This window comes from Porites lutea, chromosome 6 (genome assembly GCF_958299795.1).
Source record: "Porites lutea chromosome 6, jaPorLute2.1, whole genome shotgun sequence".
In the NCBI taxonomy this organism is placed as follows: domain Eukaryota; kingdom Metazoa; phylum Cnidaria; class Anthozoa; order Scleractinia; family Poritidae; genus Porites; species Porites lutea.
In genome coordinates, this window is record NC_133206.1 from 18,907,128 (window position 1) to 18,934,322 (window position 27,195).

The 27,195-nt window shown below is 39.6% G+C and overlaps 3 protein-coding genes and 1 long non-coding RNA gene across 5 annotated transcripts in view; 1 reads left to right on the plus strand and 3 right to left on the minus strand.

Moving 5' to 3' along the window:
• LOC140941979 (uncharacterized) overlaps positions 1 to 856 on the plus strand; it is a 3,291-nt gene extending 2,435 nt beyond the window's left edge. The window contains exon 2 of the mRNA XM_073390977.1: positions 670 to 856. Within this exon, the coding sequence (XP_073247078.1) occupies positions 670 to 856 (187 nt within the window). The remainder of the gene's footprint in view (positions 1 to 669) is intronic.
• A 2,086-nt stretch (positions 857 to 2,942) lies between these two features.
• Positions 2,943 to 15,240, minus strand: LOC140940653 (branched-chain-amino-acid aminotransferase-like). 2 transcript variants are annotated; one of them, XM_073389644.1, is made up of 13 exons: positions 15,110 to 15,240; positions 14,518 to 14,550; positions 13,157 to 13,357; positions 12,249 to 12,359; positions 10,936 to 11,055; positions 9,985 to 10,148; positions 9,281 to 9,368; positions 8,176 to 8,230; positions 7,160 to 7,245; positions 6,810 to 6,878; positions 5,658 to 5,729; positions 5,283 to 5,354; positions 2,943 to 4,613 (listed from the first exon to the last, which is right to left on the minus strand). In XM_073389644.1, the coding sequence occupies exons 1-13, from the start codon at positions 15,209 to 15,211 to the stop codon at positions 4,572 to 4,574; spliced, it is 1,215 nt and encodes a 404-aa protein (XP_073245745.1). In that variant the 5' UTR covers positions 15,212 to 15,240; the 3' UTR covers positions 2,943 to 4,571. The 2 variants fall into 2 exon arrangements, with proteins under 2 accessions (XP_073245745.1, XP_073245746.1); XM_073389645.1 differs by lacking the exon at positions 5,658 to 5,729.
• A 2,870-nt stretch (positions 15,241 to 18,110) lies between these two features.
• Positions 18,111 to 22,694, minus strand: LOC140941980 (protein kinase C alpha type-like). The gene is made up of 6 exons (XM_073390978.1): positions 22,591 to 22,694; positions 22,050 to 22,112; positions 21,312 to 21,459; positions 20,712 to 20,792; positions 19,073 to 19,195; positions 18,111 to 18,245 (listed from the first exon to the last, which is right to left on the minus strand). Exons 1-6 carry the CDS (start codon positions 22,692 to 22,694, stop codon positions 18,114 to 18,116), a joined length of 651 nt encoding a protein of 216 aa, XP_073247079.1. The 3' UTR covers positions 18,111 to 18,113.
• A 1,660-nt stretch (positions 22,695 to 24,354) lies between these two features.
• LOC140941780 (uncharacterized) lies at positions 24,355 to 26,769 on the minus strand. Its single transcript, XR_012166506.1, has 3 exons — positions 26,469 to 26,769; positions 25,188 to 25,275; positions 24,355 to 24,485 (listed from the first exon to the last, which is right to left on the minus strand). It is a non-coding gene; the product is annotated as an uncharacterized lncRNA (long non-coding RNA).
• Between the last annotated feature and the right edge of the window lie 426 nt (positions 26,770 to 27,195).

A 27,195-nucleotide genomic window follows, 5' to 3' on the forward strand; every position in this document is an offset into this window, starting at 1 on the left:
AACAATGCAAATTGTCACAGTAGTGTTAACACGAGTCCGTACAATTTTTTTCCGGTGTCAGCATTAGAATGTCTTTTTTGTCAAAGGCGCATAACGACTGAATAAATTCGCGGATCTTTATTGCAGGGAGCGGCACTAAATTCAAAAGCAAAAAGCGCGCATTTCGGTGAAGTTAATAGGGAGCTTAAGCAACGAAGACGCGGACGGCAACGAGAACGGCAAAAAAGCAATAGGTTTGATTAGCAAAACAACAACTTTGCACGTGCATCACGCTTTTTTTGTACATTTCTTTGCCGTCGTTGCCCGACTACAACGTGAAAATGCCTGAATTCACGTTTTGTCCAGGACGGGAACACAGGACAACAACTTTCTTTTCTTTTCCTGAACTTTGATAGAGTTGTTTAGAATTCAACTCCAAAAACATTTGCCAACATTTGACGAAGTAAACGAGGTGGAATATGCGCGATAAAGTTTGAAGCGGTGCGAATTCACTTTTTAAGTGACGTTTTTGTAGCCGTCGCCGTCGTAGCTTAAGCTCCTTAATAATAGAAATTTACGGCTTTTGGTTCGGCTCATGTGAAGTGCGGCGTCTGAATCAACGCCGGTTCACAGCTGGGCCAGGCGTGAAGATCCAAATTTAGACCGTGGGCAGTTTCTCTTTCTCTTTAGATTGATTGAGGGGAGTGCACACGCGCGAGAGCGCCGAGAGGACGAGAGAAAAGAGGGCGGTACAGAGCCCGAGAAGAAGTCTCCCCCATCTCGCGCTCTCAGTCACGCGCGTTGTCATTTTCGCGTCTCGCACGTTTTGATTGACGGACCAAGGGCCGAATCAAGACAAAAGAGAGACCGTTCGTAGTTTAATTCCAAATTCGATTAGCCGTTGGAAATAGATTCAGACGCCTTACCCATATGAACTGAACTCGTTTAATTGTATTCGACTCACGTGGAGTTTGGTGTTCTCAGAGTTTGAATATTGGAATTGCCGTTATTGTATGCCAACATAATTTATTTCGGGGCGAAGTCCTTTCGAAGAAACGAAACTTTATATTAGTTTGAAAAAAAAATTAAAAGTTAGATGCATTTGATATTTTTTTACATCTTTGCCCATGTTTTCACTCAATGGTAAACTGAAGTCCACATCCAAGGACACCCTATCCCGTATGTTTGTCCGTGGATTTTTCAGTATCGTGCCGACCAAACGGTCTATTCCGATTTTTCTCTTCATCTCGTGACCAGTCCTGGGCCATATTCATTGCGTTTTTAATTTATTGCTATAATGTAAGGAAAGGTGTACATGTCAAAGCGGTTTCAATGCTGGCTAGGCAACACTAAGCTTGCCTTACCCTTTCCTATGATCTTCAGGATGACTGGCAATGTTTCATGCAAGTCTTTTTGCTGTTATTCCCTAGACCCTCTCCCTGACGCGCCCAAGACCCCTGCCCTTCCCTTTCGAACACCTTCCACGCCGGCTATTTCGCCATTTTCTCGCTGAAAGTCCTGCAAACCGCCTGAGTACATAGCAGGAAGTAAGAGACATCAAACAAGCCTTATAGAGCATAGGCGGCGTCAACATTTCACTTATGATTTTGTCGAATCGGCACTGCTTTTAAAACAGTTAATGTATGTGACAATAAGGGAAACGTTTGAAACGCAGTCGAGTCAACGAGGCCTATACGGTGGGATCTTAACCTGGTTTCTGTAGTATGAAGCTTCTTGGAGCTAGGACGCTACATTCCCGGTTAAAATTGTTGAAACACCCACCGATTACTTCACCCTTTGCCTTTCAAGTTTGATTTCGAAGACCTTTATACACAAGAAAACGCACGACACCACCAAAAAAAACAACGACAACAAGAGTCGGAAGCAATAAGTCTACTCGTAGATCGACTTAGTTTATCTTGTGTTTTCCGAAGTGTTTCGGCAAATTATGACCGGGATTGTAGTCAAGGGCTACTAGTGCAGTGCATCACCGGTTCTTATATAAACACCTGGGTGAAAAGAGAAAAAGCAAAACAACATTTCCAAGGAATTAGGGCGACAGCAAGGCACTCTAACCTACAAAAAGACGTCTTTGCTCCACCCTCGCTTTTCCGCGTGCCGCACGCGCGTGACCTCTCGCGAGATCCTCTCAGGCCACAGGAAGAATCGTGAGACCGAAGCGATACTGCGTCTAATACAATTTATTGATAAAGCTAAGTGCTATATTCTAGATAAATATTACAAGATGTGCATGTTACATAGACCAATATGAAACAGACTTTAAGTGATCCATACATTTCTCGCAAAACGACTAAATTCTATACCATGTATAAGTCCGTCGCAGGAATTCGGTAATAAGCGACCAAGCGGATATGACGCGTTTTACGATCCAACTCAAAGCGCAGTTCAAAACAACAAAGACAATACACAGCTTTATACTACTACATGAGAAATTTCTGCTATTTGATTGGCTTAGGGCAGTGGTATTTCAGCTTAATTGGAAATACCTACATGTAAAAATTACAAAACCATTGCGGGTAGTAGTATAAACAATTAATAGCATGATTTGTACGTGATACTTGGCATAAATACCACCCGTGATATTTCAAAATTGCCTCAAATTACACTCGCCTAACGGCTCGTGAAATTACCATGACAATTTCGAAATATCATTCGTGGTATTTATGCTAAATATCACTACAAATCATGTCATTATTACCTACACAAAATCCACGTCAAGTAGTTATTTTGAACACGGAACACAATGCAACTTCTAGCAGTAGCTAGATAAGGTTCACAGGAGAAGTTAGTAAAGTCCCAAAATAAGAATTTTAACTGTTATTAATTCCTAAATATCCAGGGTCTAGGCATACATAAAAATAACTTCACCTACAATTCTTCCCGCAGAGTTTGACCCTACGAGCGCCTTACTACGCTTTAAATAAAAGGACTTAAACCTGAACTCAAGCGAATAATGCTTTTCTGTATTTTAAAGGGCAGATGTAGATTTCTTTGTGTTCTTACGAACTCAGTAAATTTCACGTGTGAAAATAAATTAAAACAACAAATACGTTCTGAGATAAATAGTTCAAATGACATAGTTACAATTGTATTGACTGAGGTAAAGTCAGTCTACAGTTACCACGCCCCAAAATGCACATGTTGAGAAACAAGTGTGAGCTATTCTGCTACTAGACGGCGAGAGCAGGCGTATTGATTGATAGTTGTCTCTCCTCTCCACCCGAAAAGTAAGGCCGCTATTATATGGAGAAGATCATTAAACGTTTTAGAAAAACTGCCCACCTAACCCTCCCCTTAGCCAACATTTTGCCCTAAGTGAAAACTAAGTGTTTATGTTGGCTTAGGGGAGGGGTAGGTGGGCAGTTTCCCAGAAACGTATCCCTCCTGGCTTTTAGCAAGCGTTTGTATAAGTAAAAAAATTGCCCTTTTGTTCAAGCCAACAGCATTCGCGCGCATGCTCTGATTGTCTAAATGCTCCGATTGGCCCGGCTGACAAAGCCAAAGTGTTTATATGGAGAAAAGTTGGCCCGGCTGGGAGGGCGACCCTACCATCAGAAAAGGGTGACCCAGCTTGCCGAGTCACCGTTCTAGCCGAGCCAACTTTTTGTTTCTCATGTAAACCGTTCGCAAAGTTTGTAAGCAACTGTATGAAAAGTTGGCTCGCCTACAATAGCTCGGATTGGAGCGTGAACTTTCTTTACGGGTTATCTTTTGGATCATTACATGTTTCTGGGAAACTGTCCACCTACCCCTTCCCTAAGCCAACATTAACACTTACTTCTCACTTAGGGCAAAATGTTGGCTTAGGGGAGGGGTAAGTGGGCAGTTTCCCAGAAATCCATATAAAATATATCAAATGTTCTCGCTCATTAACATTATGTCCATCACATGTGAAGTACGACGTCGGATTCTGGCCTAACTTCATTGCCTATTGAGTATTCGGGTGGTGAGAACCGACAACCGGAAATAAGTCTGTGTTTACACGCTTCTATGATCCTGATTGGTTTAAAAAATATTTGCTGAGTTTGACCCCGCAAACGCTAAAAATTAAAAGTTTTGAACTTACTTTAGCAAGCACACTTAAATTGCAATTCATGAAACTGACATCACCAAGCTGACAAAAAAAGTCCCCTCTGACTACTAAGAATACATTATTTTCTTTCAAATGAAACTAAAACATCTTTTTTGGTAGGAAAACACAGCTTAACTTATAGTAAATAACGATACTTTTTCTTGTGTGAAACAAAATGCGAACTTTTACGTGATTATTCTAGACAAGAACCCCCGCATGAGACCAATAGATCAAGTCCCGACCCTCCGATTAGAAAGTTCGCTGACAGGCTTAGACCGACAGCAAAGAAATGTTTTAACGTAAAACACGCTATGGATGATGTAGCATGTTGTCTCCAACATCCATAGCATGTATTCTCGCTAGTACATACATATAAAAGTGCCACGCAGCTCGCTGATATTTTCCTGTTAACTGTTTTATAAGTTTGAGTTCGCCTACCAGCCAAGATGGCGCTAGAAAATAGAAAAAAAGTTCTACGGTGCTAATTTGTCTTGCACATTTAGTCGACTATTTCAGTCCACGACGAAGGGGTGCGACCATACTGAAAGATAAAACAAGAGGATTTGTTTTGGCGCTTATTTACTGCAGATGACAATGCTGAAAGTCGAAACTCTAACAAAAAAAGGCCCGTCACAACAACACCTGGATGCTTTTTATCGTTAATTTTCTCCCCACAGCCACTCCCCGCCACCCTATATCATGGCAACAAACGGCAGATGGATCCTCTACGCACACATGCCAGGTGCTGTAAACCTCCCCTTCCGATCACTTAGACCCATCCCTTTCTAGCGGGTGCCACGGAGGTGAAAAAGCTCCCCCGCCCCCTCCGCCATCCAAAAAAAAGCCTCTTCATAATCACCAAGCGCGGCAAAAACTAAGCTGTTTGTGAAACAACACTCACGCGTTTAGACGTCATGTTAACCCAATCGTTACGAGCTCACAGTGCAACGAACTCGACCAGAGTTACCCAACATTAATCGGCCAATCACAGGCAATGTTCACCGCAAAGGAGACTGTCTTATTCGGTTCGTCAAAGCAAAAAGAGAACTAGGCTCGATTTCGGCTGTCTTCCGGGGAGGGGATGAGTGCGGGCTCATTTTGCCGAAAACAGTGGCTGGTAGTCGAGCCTAAACAAGAACATGATGATAGCCCCGTTGCATCATAAGACTAAACCTTGTCTGAGAGTGTCAAAAGCTCCGATTTTACCCACCTGAATTGCAGTCAGTTCATAATAAAATCTCTTTGTTACTTCCAAATTCTCCATAGTGGGGATCATAATGTTCTAAATATAAAAAGCGAGAGTCAGCGGGTTTCAATAGCAACTGATGCGCGGGCATCATCCTGAAATCTTACACCGTATTAAAGTGCCGCTTATAAGAAAAAGGAAGGGGCATCACCCTTAATTACCATGTATCCACGCATATTATTTCCGTGTTGTTATTGGGACACATAAAACGATCTATTGAAGCAGCATAAATACGTAGACGAAAAACGTCTAATACCGTAAAAAATCTTTAGTGCAAAAGAACGGTACAGAGCTGATTGAGGGAAGTTACTATCCTTTCATTGTTTTTGCTTTCCTTACCTGTCCCTCGTAAAGTATTCTGTTTACTGGACAAACTACACATGCTGTACCGGCTCCAAATATTTCCTTAACCTGCAAAGTTGACCACAGCGAAATAGGTAGCTTGAGTAAAGGCGTTTTTATTGGACGCACATCAACCACGAGGGGATGGGGGGGGGGGGGGGTAATCGACAAATCTTTATACGGGGAGGCTCCACCCCGAGGTCTAACCCCTTACCCTTTTATATACCATGTTTCACGAAAAAGGTAGCCTTTTCGTATACCTTCTATTGACAAATGGTACCCCTTTTTCATGACTTGTTTAGAACTTTGTATCCCTTTTAACTGTTGTAAATGCACTGTCTTTTAAATAGGAATCAATCACAAATATAGAACGTTTTCTCGACTTTATAAAGCCATAAAATTAATCTGTTAGCCCTTTTGGGCCCTATCACAGACTCAAATCACAGACACAATTGATAGATTTCCCTACCCCGCTTTCATATACTTCAACTAGTGAAATCCCTTCCCTTTCCTATACCTGAAGCCTAAAAAAGACACCCCAAACTGAAATCGGCAAATTGACCGGTCACCACTGAAACCAATAATAGTGGGTCAAGAAGGACAACAGCGGCAATGCCGCTTGAAGCAAACGTTACTATGAAAATAAATTCGTGCTACTTTGCAACTATTGCACATGAGCGTTGAGTGGTGAGTGGTACACCAACGCTAGACCGCGAGCGGTCGTCCTTCTTTTTCCAGAACCAAGCGCGGCGAGCGAAAAGGTAAAGATATGCCTCGTTTCTTGCGCTCGCATTCCACCGTGTCTCTAAAGAAAAATATGAGACTGCTCGCAGTCTACACCAACGCGCATGCAGAGGTATTGTCGTCACTTACTGAGCATTTTATGCCTTTTTATTGCCGTCATCGCCAGGTCTCTTTGCTACATATGTCAATGTTAACAACGGCCTCCCACGCCGACTTTCAAGGGATTCGTCACACGTTCATCGTGGAGGATAGCCTCCCACGCAGGCCTTTTTAGGGGAGGGATGAAAAACGAGCTCCCCTGAAAACGCCTGCGTGGGAGGCTACGTGGAGGATTGCATGGCGAGGCAAAAGAACGTCTGAGTGAGAGGTGTTGTTGTCTCTGTTAACAAGTAATGCTTTTTATACCCTGTTTTCGTTTGATGCGCGGATTAAGTCATCCATTGTAAACTCTCTTTCTGTAACTTTGAATTCTCCCTGTGATAAAAATATTTTAAAAAAATAACAAAAGAGAACATTCAAGTAAATAATAGTTATCTGTAAGTTAAGTACCGGTAAGTCTGACTGGTCTTAGAAATGAAAGACAAAGAAGACTGCATACTCTTGACACAGATATGCTTCGCGCCTGATAGATAGTGAGAAAAGCTTTTCATAAACCACATACGGACCACTCACAACGCATTTTGATTTGCAGCCTCTTTAGCAGGCACTAATTTTAAAAAAAGTAGTAAGAAAGTTTTATGTAGAGAATAACTAACCCAGCTCTTGGCAAGCTCCAGCAAAGACTTTCGTGTTACTCCTGGAAGAATCAATCCATTGAGGGGTGGAGTGATAAGCTCCTTTTCTATGTAAATAGGAAAATGAAGGAAAGTGTTAAAAGAAACGCCCTTTACTTTCATCCGGTCAATTCTTCCAGGCTGAAGACTGTACATGAGTCTTACACTTGTTCGTGTCTTGTGGCGATCACAATTTGCATGTTTTACGGGAAAATTTATTTTAATGGAAAACTACTCCAAGATATGACAGGCAACCACAACCCACAGGAAACATTCAATCGGGTCCTCCCACCCAACACACAGGATGGGCACTTTATGATCTGAGCTCAGACTGTAAGGTGATAACATAGAGAGATGAAACACAATTGAGTTAAGGTTCAAATGAAAACTATGCTGGTCTGTGGTCGCCCATCAACACAGCCCAGAGGCGTGGACTCTTCTTGACCTTGCACATGCATTCACTTGCTTGTTGGTCTGTCAGTAAGGTCATTTTGCCTCCAATTTTTCAAAACTTTCGCCCCCCATACCCCCCTTCCCTCTAGAAGTACCACATTTGGTAAGTAGTTTCACTGACACATTCCAGGTTATCACGCCTTCGGTGGTTAGCCTGCAAACCGGCTCACTTGTGCAAGTTCACAGAAACTTTTGGCAGTGTGCAAGGAAAATTGGTGCCCCCCCCCCCCCCAACCAAATTTTACCCAAAGTTGCTCAAGTGAGCCTGCTTGCAGACTATTTGATTGTCGCCACTCAAAGGGTTGCCATAGATACCTCCTCAAGATACCTCCCTCCTTTGGTCTGATAGCTACCTGGTTCCACAAGCCTTTAAGGCACCAGCTCCAAAGCTCATCTATTTCAGATAAGTTAAAATGAAAGATGGCAAATGTATTTAAGCTAGGTAATGAAGTGGAAAAAACACAAGTGAACCTCCAAACACTTGGCCATCCTTCAATCCCTTAGTCCTATAAGGGCCCCCAGAATGAGACTTGTAACAGTCTTACCTCCATTCTCATTGATCCAAAACATGAAGATGTTCATTGTTCCAACTTCAGTAATCTAACACAAGAACATTATTTTAGTAAATAAGCAAGGTACTTCATTTTTTATTATTCATGAATTTATAAAACTTTAGAAGAAAGTGTACGGTTAATATAATACAACATAGTTTTACAATAAGAAAAATAATATAATACAACATATTTTAAGGTACTTCTTGTAGATTGCTGCAGTGCTGGTCTTACACAGTTGCACCATCATGTTTTGAGAGACAGATAAATGTTACAAGTTCAGGGTTAGAAAAAGATAATATTTGAATTTCATCTTGTCCTTAGAACATGCAGCAGTTCAAATGCTGCCTGCTGAAGACTGAGTTGCATCCTTGTCATCCTTGTGGCCCAGCTTTACCAATCAGGCAAGACTATGACTCATTACATTGCCCATTAGAAATATTAGGAAGAATATGAGTATTACTTATCCTGGACTACTGGACAGGTCTTTATCTGAACCCTGTTACCAATTATTTATGAAAAGCAAGAAACAGGAATGGGTTTAGGGCTACATATTAAGAACCGTGAGAACCAATCTTGACCTGGCACATTTGTTAATAATAATTATCATAAATAAAGTTCAAGTTAGGAACTTACAATAATGCCTGAATAATATGTTCCTTACAAATACTTTGTTTTGGGGTATGGTAATGTATGATAATGATGTTTTAAAAAAGGGAAATAAAATTCAAGCCAAGGATAAAATTGAACCACAACATATTCAACAAACTCAGTTGGAGCCTCCAGACAAAAACTGGCCAATCACAAGTCACATTAAAGACAAAGGGATCTCAGCCATAACTTTTTTAGCTTGTTCAATAGCCAATAAAAAACAAGGACATTTGTTTATAATTCAATTTAAGTATTTACAGCCCTGGTTGAATTTTAATTTACTCTGTAAAAATCCTGACAAATGTTCCCTTCAGGAAATATCCCTACTTCCCCAAAGAGGTTTCAATCCAGAACCCCTTGGAAATTCCAGTTTTTCTGGTTAAAGAAAAAAACTATCCAACTTCTTTTCTCCATAAGTGTTGTTTAAAGCTAAAGTAGAGCTTCTCACCTGCCGTTCCTCACCAAACAGCCATAGCACCTGTTGTAATCCCTGCATTTCTGCATGTCGCTGGGCAAGGATTGTAGGACCATAATTTCTGTTCATTGGTAAAGTAAATGATAGGTATTAATAATGGTATTAAGACTACGTGAAGTCCAGTTTGGTCTGTTATTATACATGCAACTCACTATCTCTTTTCTGATTGGCCAAAAGCGTACAGTGAATTTTCAGCTGATAACCCCTACCTCAACTTTGATTATTCTGGATATCACAAAAACCTCCTCCAATGATTGCTTATAATCATAATCATATGAGTGGTTCACAATTTAATCGGACAACCACATTAGCGGGAGTCCTATTTGTTAAATCACAAGTATGATTATACACTGAACTGGACAATATGAAATTCTCTTACCAACACAAAATTTGTGACAATTTAAGCTTTTTTCCAATTTAAAACACAATTATTTAGGCATGAAACATAACGTCCTATTACAACCTCTTATTAATGCTGAAATCAGGGCTACTTATAATTATGTACCCAGAGGGTAGCCCAGATTACAGATCTCAAGTGAAAAGTCTGGCTGTAATAAAAGGGGGTGGGCAAGGGTATTCTCCAAAAACCCACAATTTTTACATTGCTAATTAATGTTATATTTAAGCACTACCTTTATTAATTTTCACAGGGCAGTGCAATTTACAGTCCACCTTACCCTCCCAGTTTGCAGTCACCACAGCCACCAGGCCAGGCTCTGACGAATGATGGATCTGCCAAGAGGGCAACAGGGCTGAATGTGCCAGTCTTAAAATATGGTCCCACAGGTGACAAAATCACATACAAGAGAGCAGATGAAGATTTGTTCACTCCAAGTGTGGGCTGAATGAAAAGGAAGCACAAATTAGAAAAAAAAAACATAATGTACAGTAATTATTATAATAAAAGGACACTTCATTAATTTGACAGATCCTGACCTTGAGGTTGGAGGGAGAAGTGGGGCGGTGAGGAGTAGCGAGCAATCAGGAAATATCCATAATAATCATACATGCCTGGGTTTGGTCTAAAAATGAGGGGTTCTCCCAGGCCCCTCCTCTAGTTCTACTGCTGTAGAGGAACCCTTCTTGATAGAGAAACCCAGTCATAAATAATAGTCTTCTTTGGTGTGATGATACGCTCATATAATTATCTTTTACATGTACATGAACCAGATGAAAAAAGAAAAAAAATACAAAAATGGAGAGGAAGATCAAGCTGACACTTGGATACATCAACTTGATCATCAGGTAGCCTGTGTCACAGATGTAATCTACATATAACCTTGGTTAAATAACATCTCCGAAGCAGCACTGATATCCTTGTTCTGAGCCACCAACAGACGCAACAAATTGAAGGAAATGTGTTTCAAATTTTCCTTCAACCTGACTAGCAAATTGCAATGGCTTTTTCAACAGGCTAATCATAGCACATACTCAAACCTCATACACAGAACAAACACAAGGATTTCAGCACAATTTCGCAGACAAACTTTATAACCAAAGTTTTAGTTCAATCTGTAGCACAGGCTGTTCATTGGCTAATAATAGGTTGACCGCCAAAATTTAGGGGGAATCCACCTTCAGCAGGTTAACAGGTGAGAGCCAAAGGAAGAACGTTTAATGAAACTTACCTGTGTTCCTATAAGAGTTGGCCTAATGTACAATGAACACTTGTTGGAATAAGGCACCCATTCTTTTTCAATGTGCACAAGGTGCCTTAAGCATTTCAGAAACTCTTCTCCATCAAAACCCTGCCATTTTTAAAGCAATGATATCATATATATATTATTTGCTTGAGAGAAATACAAATACGCCATCCTAATACATAAGAAAATAAATTAAATTGAATACATCTATAATATCAAATCCTGGCACTTCAAACATTGTTTGACGTTTACTTTAAAAGCATTACCCTAATAAAACCACACTGTTTCTAAATACTGTATAGTCAAACCCTCTTAACTCTTTAAGCCCCAATATCCACATACAAATTCTCCAAACAGATCTCTATACATTTCCTTTAAGAATTAGTTGAGAGAATAAAACAAAAGATCGAGGCATTTTCTTTTTGGCGATCATTTTATTAATTCTCATAACTTTATCTCTTGACATTGTATGGATATTGTTAGGAGAAAATTGATGTTAGTCACCTTTAGGACTTAAAGGGTTAATAAGGACACTGAGGGGGTCAACCATTAGTGCAAGTATTAATGAGGTGTCTGTACTAAGTGGGTTGAATTTAGAGAAAATAAAAAGGTTTTCTTTCCCCAGGGACAAAGCAAACTGTCTGTAATAACGAGGTGTGTCCGTAAAGCAGGGTTTGACTGTACTAGAACAAATATTTAGGAAAGAATGCCATTATACATATTATCATTCGATGCAAACTTTTCTTTCTTTTCATTGGCTGAGAGCCCACCACATGACCTGCAAATAACTACCCACAAATAATGGTCTGCTCATGCGCAATGCCGTCCAACTGTGTTTGGCTGCAAATAAAATTCTGCACAGAAAACTGTGCTTTTCTCCTTCTTGAGATCGTTCTTGCGTGAAAATGGCAGATCGCTTTGCTTCCCGAGAATATTCATTAAAAAAACAAACTCGGTGATCGAATAATAAAACAATTATTGAACTCAGTTATCGCAAAATATCGCGATTTGTCAGTGTCTCGCAGATTAATTATTTGCCTCAGCCTTCGGCTTAGGCAAATAATAATTGATCTGCTCGCCACAGACTGAGACAAATCACGATATTTTGTTCAACCTAGTCCAATAATTGTTAAATATTGATCACAAAGGGAAAGTAAAGCTACAGGTGTCCTAAGGGCCTTACTAATCAATGTATGATGGTGATTTGAACATCTTGACTGCCACTATTTTTATTAATTTAATAATTCTTATCATTACTGCAACAAACTATTAAGGAAGCCATTAACAAAGTAACATACAGGTAAACAGGCTCTGTCAGCTGATCTATTTAATCTTCTCATGTTTTCCATGGGGCGGAATAATCTTATCTTGTTGTCATCTCCTCTGTATGCCTTCATGCCTTCAAAACACTGAAAACAAAGAATGTATAAAAATCATCCCAAAATAATTTAAAGGAGTCTAAAGTCACTTTTTGGATTGCTAGAAAGAAAATTAAAGCTGTATTCAATTACTAGTTAAAATTGAGAAGACCAACTTTTTCAGTTAAATAAACAGAGGATATTACATGGCAGCACGGGGATACGAATTTTAACTTACAGTGCTCAAAGTATCTCTCACTGGTTCGCTTCACTCACTTGTGAGAGATACTTTCAGCACGACAAGATAAAATTCGTATCCCCACGAGGCCATGAATGTTCTGTTTATTTTATAGATACTGATGAAATTCCTACATAAAACACAACTCTTTTTTAATTCATTTTCGAAACAGCAAAATAGTGCAATATTAAAGTGGTCACCTATCGCAAAATGCCAGTCACAAAAATGTAATGAAACTCAGATATAAAGTTATAAAGGAGAAATAAAGACAATAATACAACAAGTTTATATTTTCTGTTCCAAAAAGTCAAAATTATGTTAGTTATCATGTTAGTAACCATCGCAACAGCAATATCCTCACATGTGAAAGATAAAAATAGTATCTTCACTGTGCGCGATGAAGATATGATTTTTGAGTAAAAGGAAAAATCCTGGTATTTCATCAGTATCTATATAATAATAGTTCATTGTACACGTCTTGTTAATACTATAACCATCTACTTTAGAAAAAACAAGTCACTAATCACTGGGATATTTCACGGTATACCACCTAAAAAGCATAATTGCAAAAACCAGTATGTATTGTCGAAAAGAAGTAAGTGAAGCTTACCTCCAGTGCATAGTGTAATGTTGAACATGATGGTGCAAGAGACAGGTTTTGATATGGTGTGATTTTTGGCTCACTCCAGCCATTCACGGCAGTCCACTCTACACTAAGCATGTGATCTGTGAACTCCGCGCCAAACACTAAAGAATTAACATCTGGTTTGGGCTTAGGTGACTTGATCGGTTCCACCACAAGTCTGTCATACTTAGGAAACAAGGATTATAAACAAAGTTATGATAAAATTGTGAAATAATAGACCGTTTACAGTCCCTTTTTTTTCAGTAAGATCATCAAGAGTAAGCGCTTATTAGTACTATGGCTTTAACTCCAAGTCTAATGTGGGGATCAAAGAGTATCAAAACTACGCAGGGGGAAGGGGGCAGCTCGGGAGGAGAAGTTATGTGAAGTTTTTAAGCACCAGTCATTTGAAATTCCCAGATGCCTCCCCCCCCCCCAAGAATGACCAGCGTAATGTGGGGCCTTTCACTTCATAATCACTCCATTTTTGTTTCCCGGTAGGCGGGTGATACACTATAACAACAACAACAACAAAACTTCATTAATAAACAAATAAAATTACAAAAGTATTGCCCGCAGCTACAACCCCGGACAAAACCTGTTAAGACAACTCGCGAAAATGCCTATTTTTCCCTATCATCCCTGCAAAAACTGAAACCTCTGCCAAATGAATGCCCGATTTCCCCCCTTACCTTATCCAAAGTTGTTTAGGATAGCATGGCAATTATACACGTTGGTTTTTAGACCAAGACAACTTTTAATAGGGGGTGGGGAGGGGGATTATTTTCTCTGTTTAAAGGAGACAGGATTAGGATGCAAAAGTTAGAAAATAGATGGAATTGTCTCAACAGTTTTGTCTGAGGTTGTAGCAAGGCTATTCGAGGTGAGACAATGCGTGCAAAATATAAGAAATAAAGACTTACAATTAGTTACAAATAAGTGAAATAAAAATCATAATATGGATGAGGACTAGATAACCGACTAAAATCATGGTCTTTTCCACCCTGACCAGGGAATACACGGGGCAGGCACTCTGTGGTCAGCATTCCCATTTACGCACCACATAGTAATTTTGCATACATTTTGATCACTTCTTGCAGCTAAGAAAGTTGCTTTGTAAAGGGTGCAGGGGAATTTACCATACATTTTGGCCCCGCAGACCAGATAATTCACTTGCATAAAAATTGAATGCCGCGGTCAAAAGCCGAGGACGGTGGCGGGGATACCCGCGCTTCAAATGACTGGTGCTTTAATTACCTCGGTCTCTGTTAGGTGTGAGAGGGTCAATTTTATGCCAAACCTTGGCAATCATCATCAACATCAAAAGTAAATCACATCAAAGTTACCTTTATATCAGAATCTGTAGACAGACATCGGACCTGAATGTTTAAAATGAAAAATGTTAAAATATATGAAAAATGTTTACGACCGCAAGATAATTTCTGGCTACATACATACCCCATTTTCTTTTTAAGATTGAAATTTTATTTTAAAGCGATTACCAATGTAACTTTAAAACCAAACTGAACATCAAATAGCTTCAAGCAAACGTCGCTATGTTAAACATAATTAAAATAGGCCTCTTCGTCACGCAACGTTACATAATATATTCATTTTTCCGGTGCATGTTAGCCATTTTCAATTGTAAGCTTAAGCTTAAATAAGCGTATAAAACCGAAATTAGCAACCTAAATGGAAAATTATTGATGATCATTAACTACAAATGCAAAGAAAAGAGTACTTGCGTATTTTCTGTTATTATGGTCACGCTTAAATCCCTATAAACGATCAGTCGATCGAGACAAAAACAGTATAAAATCTGGCTAAATCACCGGCTAAATCAAGCTCATCGTCCTTATCGAATCGTGGATATTCCAGAACGTTACACGGCCTAATTGGACAATAAAATAATTGAAATGAGAACTAAAACACTCTTACCAGAAGTCGAGAAGTAAAGCGATTATTCCTCGCTCCCTTTGGCGCTAAAAAACGTAAAGAGCCGGCACAAACGGATAATTGTTTTGCACAACGGGCCGCCATTTTAGAAAATTACTTTGGTAAGAACGCGGGCTCTCCGTTTTTGTCCTGTTACAACACGAAATCTGATTGGTTGCTTCTGTGGGAGGGAAGGAGGCGGGGATGAGAAAGAGCACGGCGCGGTTTATGTCCGGTTGGGTATTGAAGATTGCACGACTTTCAGTAAGATAATTTCCTGTCGATGGCAGTGTCGCACGTACTTTTTGTTACACAGTCTCATGGAGAGAAACTTTCCCTGAGAGTAGGCCCAATCTTTTACCTGAGGCTCAGATCCTGGTCCTGAATTTAACAATGAGCGGGGGGAGGAGGGGGTTAGTAAGTTAAGATTTCTCGACAAGAAAATAGTAAACATTGCAGATAACAAAGGCTAGGGTCAATTAAATGCCCTCTTGGTACCGCAAATGTAAATATATTTTCTACCCTGTACGGACAATCTTATAACTGGCAGAATTGAAAAATGCCTGTCTGGAGCCCTTACGGCTTACCTGACGCCAAGGGCATTCATGCCCAGCTGTATTGCGAAGACCGCGTCAAGAGTTGCTCTTAACCAACGTAAAGGGGAGATGTCTTACGGAGAGCTATTCCTACTGCTGAGGTGACCTACTTTATCTGATCGCAAAACTTAGTTATCTTTAGTGGAGTGTTACAAGAGATTCATCGTACAGAATCGATCGTCTGGGTTTTAGATCTTGTCAGCAAAATTTGCAAAATTTCAAGATTTTGAAATTTCAAGATCTTACCGGCACGATTTCCAGACGGCAAGATACGGCAAATTTAAAGTGGGAAGGATTTTGAAAGTTCAGGAACTTGCCGGTAAGATTTGGAAAATTCAAGCTCTTGCCAGCAAGATTTGGAAAATCATCAAGATTGGAGGCATATTCGTCATTTTCAAATTGCGTTTTTCGTTTGTTGACATAGCTTAGATTCTCCAAAAATTCTCTTCCGCTGGTCTACATGAGACGCAGTGTATTTTGCTCGTGGAAACTTAGAAATTGCGTTATCGTTCACAGACTTAGCTTAGTTTTTCTAAGTGCGCAGGCTCTTGAAAAAAAGTCAAATAATAATCATAGCACAACGCTCTTTACTGTGCTCTTTCATTAACAACAAATTATATTAAAGGCTTATGCTAAGGCTGGGACTTTTCATATTCATAAACTGCGAACAATCTCTTGTTTCTATTTGAGTCACAACATGTAGATGGGGAGCACATGAGAGGGACATAATTTTACATTTTTCGCTCAGCGCGCTTGGCTGTAAGCATCCTCGGAGATCCAGGGCGGTCAGTCGGGCCGGGAGAAAAGGCGCGACAAAAGTTTTCAAGCACGGGTTGAAAACTTTCGTCGCGCCTTTTAACCCGGCCCGACTGACTCCCCCTGGGTCTCCGAGGATGGGCTGTAAGAAAAGAAGTGTTAAATTTTCTTATTTGTAGGTGCTGGAGCTTAGAAAGTGAGGTGAAAAAAAACTAAACAAATTATCTGACACCAAGTAAAAAGCTTTTATTTCGTACAAAATTACATTTGTATCATATGTAGATAAGCTTAGATACTGTCGAAAACATTTCACGATGATTCGTTGCATTTCAAGTATTGATTGACAGCTGTAAATAAAAAGAACAAACGGTTAGTTTGAGAATACCCTGTACGTAACCTGCGTGGCAAGTGCACTATAAATATAAGACGCGAAAAAAGTGATGAACGCGAGGAAGGTGCACACGCGTGTCCAATTATTTTCGCGTTCGGCGCCGGCCTCCTTCTGGTGCACGTGCTAAACAGGCCAAGCATTACATTGATTCTCCATCCCGGGGGGAGGGGGGGTACTCCCATACATTACCTCTACGGGTATGTGCCGCCCAACGGGGTCGCGATTTTGAAGCTCCTGGTTTGGAACGGGGTATCCATTTCAGAGGCGTTTTCTAGAACGGGGTATAATAGTTCGAACGCACGAAAGCTCCAGTTTTGTAAGTAGCCATTTGAAATTATTCAAGGACAGATTGCTTTTAAAAATACGGTTCAATGCATTAACAAGAAAACTGTTATACTCTTGTTGCATCCTAGAACGGAGTATAAAAAATTGGCCCATTTCTAGAACGGGGTATCAGTTTTAGGGCGAATTCTAGAACGGGGTATAAAAAATTGGCCCATTTCTAGAACGGGGTATCAATTTTAAGGGAAACTTTTTTTAGAACGGGGTGCCAATTTGGAGTCCCGGGCGGCACATACCCACCCAAAAAATAACCAAGTGCCCCCCCCGGGTTCTCCATTAACCAGACACCTACTGGATTCTTTCGCGTGCACGTAATAACGGTGTGTTTTCCTTTTAGAACAATGTTGAAACAAACATATTGCTCTCACCGATGTTTATGTCAGCTTACGAACACTGAGTGTCTGCTTATTATAGGGTTTGTCTAATATAGTGTCATTGTATGCGGCAGGTGATTTTTTTCCCTACTCTCCTATGGTTTTCTATAAAGTTGCAGAAATTCCTTACATACCGGTCTAATTACCTTACACCCTTTCGCCAAAACTACGATAAAGAGAAATCTTTATCATTGTATTAACCCTTGCTGCTGTCTGCTTAAGGGAGATGTCAGCTAATTACGACTTAGTGGCTCTACTAAAAATGGGTCGAATAGTGTGGGACTCACTGAAAAAAATTTCATTATACAAGTAAACGACAAATAGGAACATTTTGTTAAAGGATCATTATTGCAGTGTGCAGGGACTCTACTGCGGCAAAGAAGATAGCTAAACACAAAATGACAGAGTCTTCAGTCGAGCCAAGAACACTGACATAGTTTGAAATATTAGTGTCTAGCTATTTTAAATGTTATCTTACATGTTTCCCTAACGTTGTTATCCTTACGGTAATCTTTGCTGTGTGAGGCTTCAGAATGATTACCTGATATTCAAGGTGGACGGTCAATTTCCAAAGCCTCCAGACTGTCCCAGTCAAAGCCGTCAAAGAAAGCATGATCTCTGATGGAGGGATAATCGCCTCCTTTATATCCAAGACGGTCTTGCGGATATTTCTCTAGTAACTGGGAACATAAAAAAATGTAAGATGTCTTGTAATATCGGTATTTGAAATGAACTTAGAGATTTTTGTTTATTGAAATGTTATGTCTTTATGGTACTTCGTAACAGAAATCAACGTTGGCTTGGATTTAGTCTGATATTTGTAGTTTCCACTCATTGGAACATAGAACAGATTTGCCTACTCTTTCAATCATTTAGTGAAATCCCTACCCTTTCATATTCCTGAAGCCTGAAAAGGGTACCCCTTTCCGGTGGAGCCATTATAGGGACAACCCGTCCAGGGGCCCGTTTCTCGAAAGTCCCGGTAACGTTTTGGGCCCGAAATCAAATTTTCACATCGAAATATAAAGAATAGGAGCGCGGGTCCTGGCTTACAAACTGCTCCATTTTGTTTCATTAACTGATACTTTCATCATGTTAGATGCAAAACTATTGAAACCTCTATCTTGCATGAAAACAAGTACAGCTTTACGGGTCTGTTAATTATCGGGACTTTGGAGAAACGGGTCCCAGGGGGCTTAAGCTTCGGTCAAAAGTGTTGCCTCTATTGTTATTGACTTAGAATTAATAGGTACGTGTATTGTAACAAAGAAAGGTAACAGACAACCTTTGTTCGTCTGAAATACACTAAATTAAACTTAATCGCGCAAAGTTGTATCTAATCAATAATTTAGCTCGTTACACTGGAGCGTTGTTTCTAATGTCACTCATCGACAAAAGCCGAGAGTAACTAGAAATTAAACTTGCATTTCACCAGGTCGAATTTTATCTGACGACAACCTGAAACCTGTCTCTGCCTCGAAAACTGGTTCATGTATCTGACACCTACATGTAGAAACAATTCGATGGCGTCGGTGGAAAGCTCAGCCATTGTGGCTTTGTCCGGTTGCTGTGGGTTTTCAGAAACGATCAAATCGAATAACTCATCCTCCGATTCAGCATCAAACGGCATCTAAAATGTAAACACAAAGGATGAAATTGTCAATTTCAAAGATCACCATCATATAGGCAACTTAAGGTGATTCCCTAGTAAAAGAACCTAACATAGATTGTAGATGAAACTTGGTACACTGATGTAACAAGTCAAGAAGATGATAAAAAGGTAATAAAAAGTGGGGGTCACCGTGCTCGTTTTGACGTCACAATGCTGACAAATACGGCTATTTTGGACCCTTTGACAAAAGCCGCGCGCAGCCCAAAACTAGACAAAAAGGAAAGATTTTTACAATGATGCACGTGGTATCGTACAGAATTTGACTTTAATGTATTGTTTATCCACTTACGTACCAGAAAAATGCCTTTTAATGCCCTTGTTTTTACTTTACGCTCCAAAGTAGAATTAAATTGGACACGCGCTATTCGACACGTGATAGCTCAATCCGTACAATTTAGTAAAATTGCCAAAAAACTGAACATAGAGTTGTGCCAATTTTTCTCTCACCGAGAGGAAGCACTGTCCTTATTAAAATCATGAAATAAAAAGTGGGGGTCACCGTACTCGTTTTTGCGGTAGAGCTGCAGAAAGTGCGCACCAAATGCATTTTCCTTGATTTTTGAGAGAGGACTGGGGCGAGTTTCAAAGTAGAATGTATGCGAAAGGGGGAAGAAAGTATTAAAAATCCGTTTTTACAGAATTTACATCGAGATATCACATTTAGGACACAATGTGATAAAGAAAGCGTTTAAATGAAAATCAAAGTAAATAAGCGCAAATTAACCATCCATTATCGAGGTTCTCCGTGAGGAAGTCGAACTCAGCAACACGCGTACTGCTTACGTTATGCACATTCCCACCACATTGAGTCTTACCTCTGCAAGAAACAACCGCTAGCAAAAATTGCAATAGCGTTTCTCTTCGGTCAATTTCATTTTAATAATGTAACTTCACATGCTCTTTTTTACGGAGGCCATCTTGTTGTGCGCAGTAAGAGATGCGCAGTGCAAAACCAGGGCATCACCTTAAGTAACGACAACAACGAAAGCGACGAGAACGGCAAAAAGCAATAGGTTTCATTGAGCAAAACATTTCGCTGACGTCGTTGCACGCCGACCACGACGAGGAATTTCCTGATTTGACGTTTTAGGACGTGAACACAAATAAAGTTCCAGACAAATTCAACAACATCTGGCAATTGAACGACATGAAAAAAAAGAGCGATGAATTTTGAAACAGCGCGATTCCCCTTTTTAACAAACGCTATCCCCCCTGTCGTCGTTATGCGTCGCTCCCAATATTATCATCGTCTTCTCAATTTAATCATAAAAGACCACAAACTATATCGTCATAGATCCCCTACTCGTTTTTACCATGGTATGACATTTTAAATCGAAGTACAGAGGATCACATTGGCATGCTCTAGTATCCTGGTTTAACCGCTTTACCCTTTACACCGAACTACACCCTGTCTCATCCTATGTTCGATTTCATCGTTTTTCGTGTTAAGAACAAAATCACATAAAATACAAACCATTCCAGTGAGCATCGTAAACACCATGACTCCAAGAGCCCACCAGTCCACACATGAGTCGTACGGGTCAAGTAAAATAATCTGCAACAAACAACACCTTGCACTAAGCTAACACCAGCACGATAAGATGTTATTCCATGAAAACAATCCCAGCTTCTCCTTAGCAAAAGCTCTTACTATGAGGTTGGTGATTTAGTGTTAATGAGTGGATATAATGTAAAGTCAGCTTTGGGAAACTGAACGGATCTTCCTTCTTCCTGTGTAGATAACATTAAAGTATATATCTCGTCCAAGAAAACACGATAGTTCATAGCCTGTGTAAAGATTTGTTTTAGCATTGATATCAGCACTGATTAAGTGAGTGAAAGGCAGAGCACCGCCTCAACAGTATCTAATTAGCCTGTCCTTGTTAGAGCCCTGTCCAATTTTCCTGGGGATATTTTAGACGGTGGTTCTGAAATGGGTCCCAGATTGGAATAGAATAGATATTGACCAAGTAGCTACACGATGAGCTGATTTAGAAACTTGGTTCTTCACGGGGTTTAACCAGCTCTTTGTGGCTGAAACAAATTCTTTTTAATCTACCGTTTCAAGGTTTACCTCAGGAGCCATGTAAAGAGGTGTCCCGATATATTCTTGGTTGGTGATCTTTTCTTCTCTAACTGAGTCGATGATAGCGGACAACCCGAAATCGCTGATTTTAATGTGCCCTCCTCTGGTCAACAAAATGTTTTCAGGTTTCAAGTCCCTGACATACGATGAATAAAAATTACACAAATATTAGAGACATTGATTGATAAGTAAACTGAGCCAAAAGTGGTGCGATATAATATTCAGGGCGACCAGAGTTAACCACAATCAAACCTCTCTTAAGCTGCTGCTCTCGGGAAAGGGATAAATAGCCGCATAATAGTAAAATCAACTTTCTTCACACATGCAAGGACTGTGCAGAACGCTGAGCCCTGTCGTGATGATACAAAATGATCCAGCAAGCTATTACCTTCTCTTTACAGTGATTTACAGCTCAAAATTGTTTTCCGCCCCGATGTAGGTAACCGGTGGCCGAGGTTTAGGAGGCCGCTAAATTAACGCTCGACAGCGTCAATCCATTGCTTTTTTTTATCTTTGCCATATTATGTACCTTGAAGTGATCGAGATTAAAAATTTTTTCTGCCCCGATGTTGGTAACTGGTGGCCGCGGTTTAGAAGGCCGCTAGACTAAAAAGGTTCGACAGCGTCAATCCATTGCTTTTTTATATTTGCCATATTATATACTTTGAAGTGATCGAGACTAATGTCCAAGTGTGGATTTCAGGTACTTTTCGTATTTCTACTCACCTGTGAATGACACCTTTTCGGTGCAAAAATTCCAACCCGGCAATGATTTCAGCTGAGTAAAACCTAAGAAACAACGAGTAATAGGATGTTTTAATATACTACGTCTCACTACCAAGATTAAATGAGCTCACAAAAGCTGATGGTTGCATAGTACAATTCCTTAAAAAACTGCAATTAACGCTGTGTTGAACTGGCTAAGCGTATGTGAGATGAAGGCCTGTTTCGATCACTAATCTTTCGATAGAATTATTATTTTTGCTGATTGGTGCATCCTCAGTTGAACTTTGTAAGGTTATTGAGTAGAACTCAATTGATAGAACCAGTCGTTATTAATCTGAAGATCAGTGGTGTCAAGCGGAGTAATTTACGATGATTTTAACCCAGTCCCAATAACTCGTACATTACTAAATCTTTACTTGGTATTCGGTTCAACGGCAAAACTTGACCAAATGTGATAAATTCTGTCCTGTTTTATCTCACTGTCACTTTAGCGACTGTTTTGTTAAACGTTGCTCGAAAACTTTGATAGAAGTATCATTACCTTGTTTGAGGTTCGCTATACCATCCTTCGTGACTTAAGTCTGTTCCGAGGTCTCCTCCATCGATATATTCCAAGATAATAAAATGTCCTGGATACTTTAACATGAACATACGAAGAAATTATTAGTTGACCCAAAACATACTTTTTTTACGTTATTGACTAAACTAAGTAAGAATAATGAGACACAGAGAGAAACGCACAGTGTAGCCATTTCAAAAATAGCACAGGTATAATACACCTTATACTACTACGTGAGAAATTTCTGCAGTTTTATTGGCTTAGAGCAGTGGTATTTCAGCTTAATTTGAAATACCTACATGTGATAATTACAAAACTTTTGCGGGTAGTAGTATAAACAAATAATAACATAATTTGTACGTGATATTTAGTGTAAATACCATCCGAGATAATTATTTCAAAATTGTCTCAAAAATTCACTCGCTAAAGGGCTCGTGAAATTACGTATAAGAATTTCGAAATATCACTCACGGTATTTATGCCAAATATCACTACAAATCATGCTATTATCTATACAAATTCTATCGGAAGCATTACATTCCCCTATTTTCCTGGAAGATCGTCAAGATGTTCAAATGTCCACTTGCTTTAACTGGCGCTCATCTTTGCTTCACATGTACCGAGAGGGAGGGTGTCGGGTTTTTAAGCGGTGATGCGAAGGATTAAAAATGTTCTTAGAAAATTTTAAAAGTATCATACCGGGTTCTCAACCTCTTCACAAAGTCTTGTTATGAAAGGACTTGAGGAGGCGAGGCTCAATACTTTCTCCTCCACACTGCTTGGGTCAGGTTCTAAGATCTGCTTTACCGCGTATGGCCTCTTGGTGCAACGGTCCTCACAAAGACGAACCTATAAAAAAATTGACAGATATTTTGGAATAGGACACGCTTTCAGATGGAGCGGTTGATAGGCGTGGTCTTACCGACCTTTTTTAGTTCAATCCCAGTGGGGTTCGAAAGAACTTCATGTTACTCCCTTGCTCGAAAATTATTCCCAGATATCAACCAGTGGTTTTCTGGTCACTGTTGTGCTATAAAGAGCTAAAACTTACCACAAACCGGTTGACTGGTCGTACACTTTGCGGCCTCCTGATCCAGATGCAAAATATCAGCTTGCGAAGTTCGGGCATGCGCAGAAAGCAAAATTTCGAGAGTTTTTGGGTTTAAAAGTGACACGGCAGTCTTGACTTTTACTTTTCGCTTTCTCTCCTCCCCTCTTTTTTCGCTTTTCTTGCCTAATTTTTTTTCTTTTCTTGCTGGGCATTTAGTAGGCTTCGTTTTGGTGGGAAGAGTTTTTAGGAAAGCTTTTAGGATCTTAGGATTAGGTGAAGGGAAAGGTAGGTGAGCAATGGAACAAGATTTTCATGGAGATTTTCAGGTCAATGTCACATGGTTTTTTGCTTCTTTCTCCGGTGTCCTTGACTGAATTGTGCTCATTCTGGTATGGTTTGAAAGATCTCTTCACTCTGCACAAGTTAGTGGACAAAGTTGTCCTTGACCGTTAAAACTGATGATGTCACAAAGGGTAGAAAGGACGTGGATCCGCACGGGCGGTTACAGGCGGTTCAGGGGCGAATGGGTTAATTAATTTATCGACTAATTAATGAATCCCCACTTCTGACAATGAGATCCTCGCCGCTCAGTGTAGCGCGTTGATCCGCCTTAATTACTCAAAATTTTGTATAACATTAATATGAGATTTTACGAATTGTTTGAGATAACTGTTTATTCCCTCTGACAGTCCCTTACCTTTCCAAAGGCTCCCTCTCCAATGGTAAAGATGCTTTTGAGATTGTATAAAGAGATCGACCTTCTTTTTTTCTTTCTCTTAATATCCTCTAAGTTGCTTTCTTCTGATCTTCTTCGTTTTACAGGGCACTAATCAATCAAGATGGATGAAATAAGTTATGACTATGAAAGGAGTCTTGAACAGGACTTGGCGTTTTACTATGATAACTTGAAGGTATATAGTTTTGTTAATGAAAGTTCAAGAGAGGGTAGAAAATAAATGATATGCTTTCAAACAAGGTACTGCTTACTTAATCCTGTGGTTCTCTCTTTTACATTTTCTTCTCGAGTCTATTGCACAAATAATCAACTTCAATAATAATCAACTTTATTTAACGAGGGCGGTAACACGGGACAGTACTTCAACAGAATAACTAGTGGCCCCCAAATACAAAATTAATACATTTTTAGTTGTGACTGAGTTAAATATAAACAACATTCAAAGAGTTTTTCAGCTTGTGCACCAGAGATTTCTGTAACAGCTGAAAAAGGCCTTGAAAACCTTCTAGCTGAAAGTCGTCGTTTGCGCTCCGTAAAAGACAGTCAACTGTACAGTTTTTGCTAAAAATGTAGGTTATTAGCTAAACATAAGGTTAACAGAAACTGATATCGACTGCTTTCATAATTATTTTGTTTACTTCTTGTGTTCGTTTCGTAAATATTAAAGAAAAAAGTCAATATTTCTAAGCCTCGTTGCAGACAGGCCCACATCACAATCAAAAATGGCACAAAAACATGTTTGCAAGAATATCTTAAAGTAGGCTGTTCATAACTAACATGCAGTAAACATACTTTTTGACTTTCCTCTTGTTTTTTCTCTGGTTCTACAGTTACTTCTTTACAGACTTCTTTAATTTCAGATTCACCCGTTGAAACACCTCTGATGATAAAAATAGATAAAACACAATTAGCTACAGATTATACTTCATATAAAATAGCTTAAGTTTCGAATACAATATTTAACGCACTCAAAATGTCTTGTAATCTCACTGAGAAAGTGAAAATCATTGAAAATTAATTCGGTTATCAGTTATTTGCTTGCGTGAGGCAGCACGCGCACTCCTGTTTCACGCTTCAGCTAGCATCGTCCCCAGGCTAGTTCGTGCCCTCCAAGTAAAACGAGGAGGCTTGGAACGGAGCGCGATATTCCGACAAGACTGACACATGACGTCACAAACGAAAATTACCGAGGACGACTGGGAACGACGCTGCGTCTCAGCTGCTGACCAAAGTGAAGCCGGACTCCTGCAAACACTACGTTCCTTTAGGTCAGCACCAAGATTGTTACAAACGGTTGCCATGGACGATTTGTTTTTGTTTTCCAAAACAGACAACTTACAGTAAATACCAAAAAGTAAAAAATAATATTTTACCGAAAGTTAAACGATCTTTCTGAAATAGAAACAAGTTTCTAAATATTAAATTGTGATTTTGTAAGAGGTAAAGCAACAAAATTCCCTAGTTCACGAAGTGCGTTTTTATTTCAACTAGCCCAGAAGTTAGCACAAGAAATGTCTAAAACTGTTCATTTTTTTCTCTATTTCTTTTTTCTGTCGACAGTTTCATGAATAGTTGTTCTCTTTCTACTGTTTAAGCTTTTTAGTAAGTTGTCCTCGTTGCATTATTGAAACTGACCAACACGCGTCTCATCTCAGTTGGCCTTGAAATTGATGTTAACTCTAACCGCGAAAAAAGAAATACTTTGTCTTCAAAAGAAAAGCGACTAACTACTTTCTTACCTTTTTTCACTAAATTTTCCTGTAAAGTACTGAAAAACGCTTTGTAACACGCAATAGGTAAAAACAAACGGCCCTATAACTGGACCCGGTTTCATCGCTGATCTGTACGGTGATTCAACGAAAGATCATACTGAAAGATCCAACTCTGTTCTTTGAAATGGCGTCATAATAGACATTTACCGCGAGCAAAAGAACTTCTGTTCCAAAGCTGACGAACAGTAAACGTTTACTTAATTTTTTTGAGCGTATTTGTTACGTAAGGTACATTTTTAGTTGGGCAGAGGACTAAAGCTTTTTTCCCTGAAAAATTTCCTAGACTTTTCCTCTTCCTTACCTGTGTAATAACTTAACCAGGAGTCGATCGGTTCTTGGTTACATGACCTTCCCTTCTAAGACAAAAAAAGAAAAAACAAACAAACAAACACAAACAGACACAAAAAACAACACCAAAATTGGGACTGTCCCTCATTCCAATATTTTTGTTCTTTCTAGTCGCTGCCCTTCATTTAACTTCCGTCACAAGAGTGGGGATCAATCGAGGAAATCTGACTCTCTTACCATAACATGGGCAAGCAGAAAGAATGTTCCACGAAAAAAGCTTTTTTTAAAAGAAAAAAGTGACAAAAGAAATTACATTGTCTCCCTAGGATATTCGGAGACGGCGAAGCTGAATTGTTTAGGACCACTCGGGCCAGGCTCCTGGTGGGGAGTAAAAGCGAGGGACAGGGAGATTTGCCCCGTTTAACATTCGCCTTTTTCTCTCCACCAAGGAGCCAGGTAAAGGGCGCCTTTCTTGAAAATCCCTGTATATTATATATCAATGCTGGGCTCGAATTGCTATTGTGTACATTATGATAGAGTTTTCAATAGTTTTGGAAATAACAGGAGCTAGGATCCGCACGCTTCAGTCTTCTTAAAGATCTTTGGACGGATTTTTTATTGAGGGCCCCAAAATTTACTTTAAGTAACCAGCCACTGGTCCTAGGATATATCCCGCAGATGCCGAATGCCTCTAAAGGACTAAATTATCAATTACTTCTTCCCTTATAAATTCTCTTTAT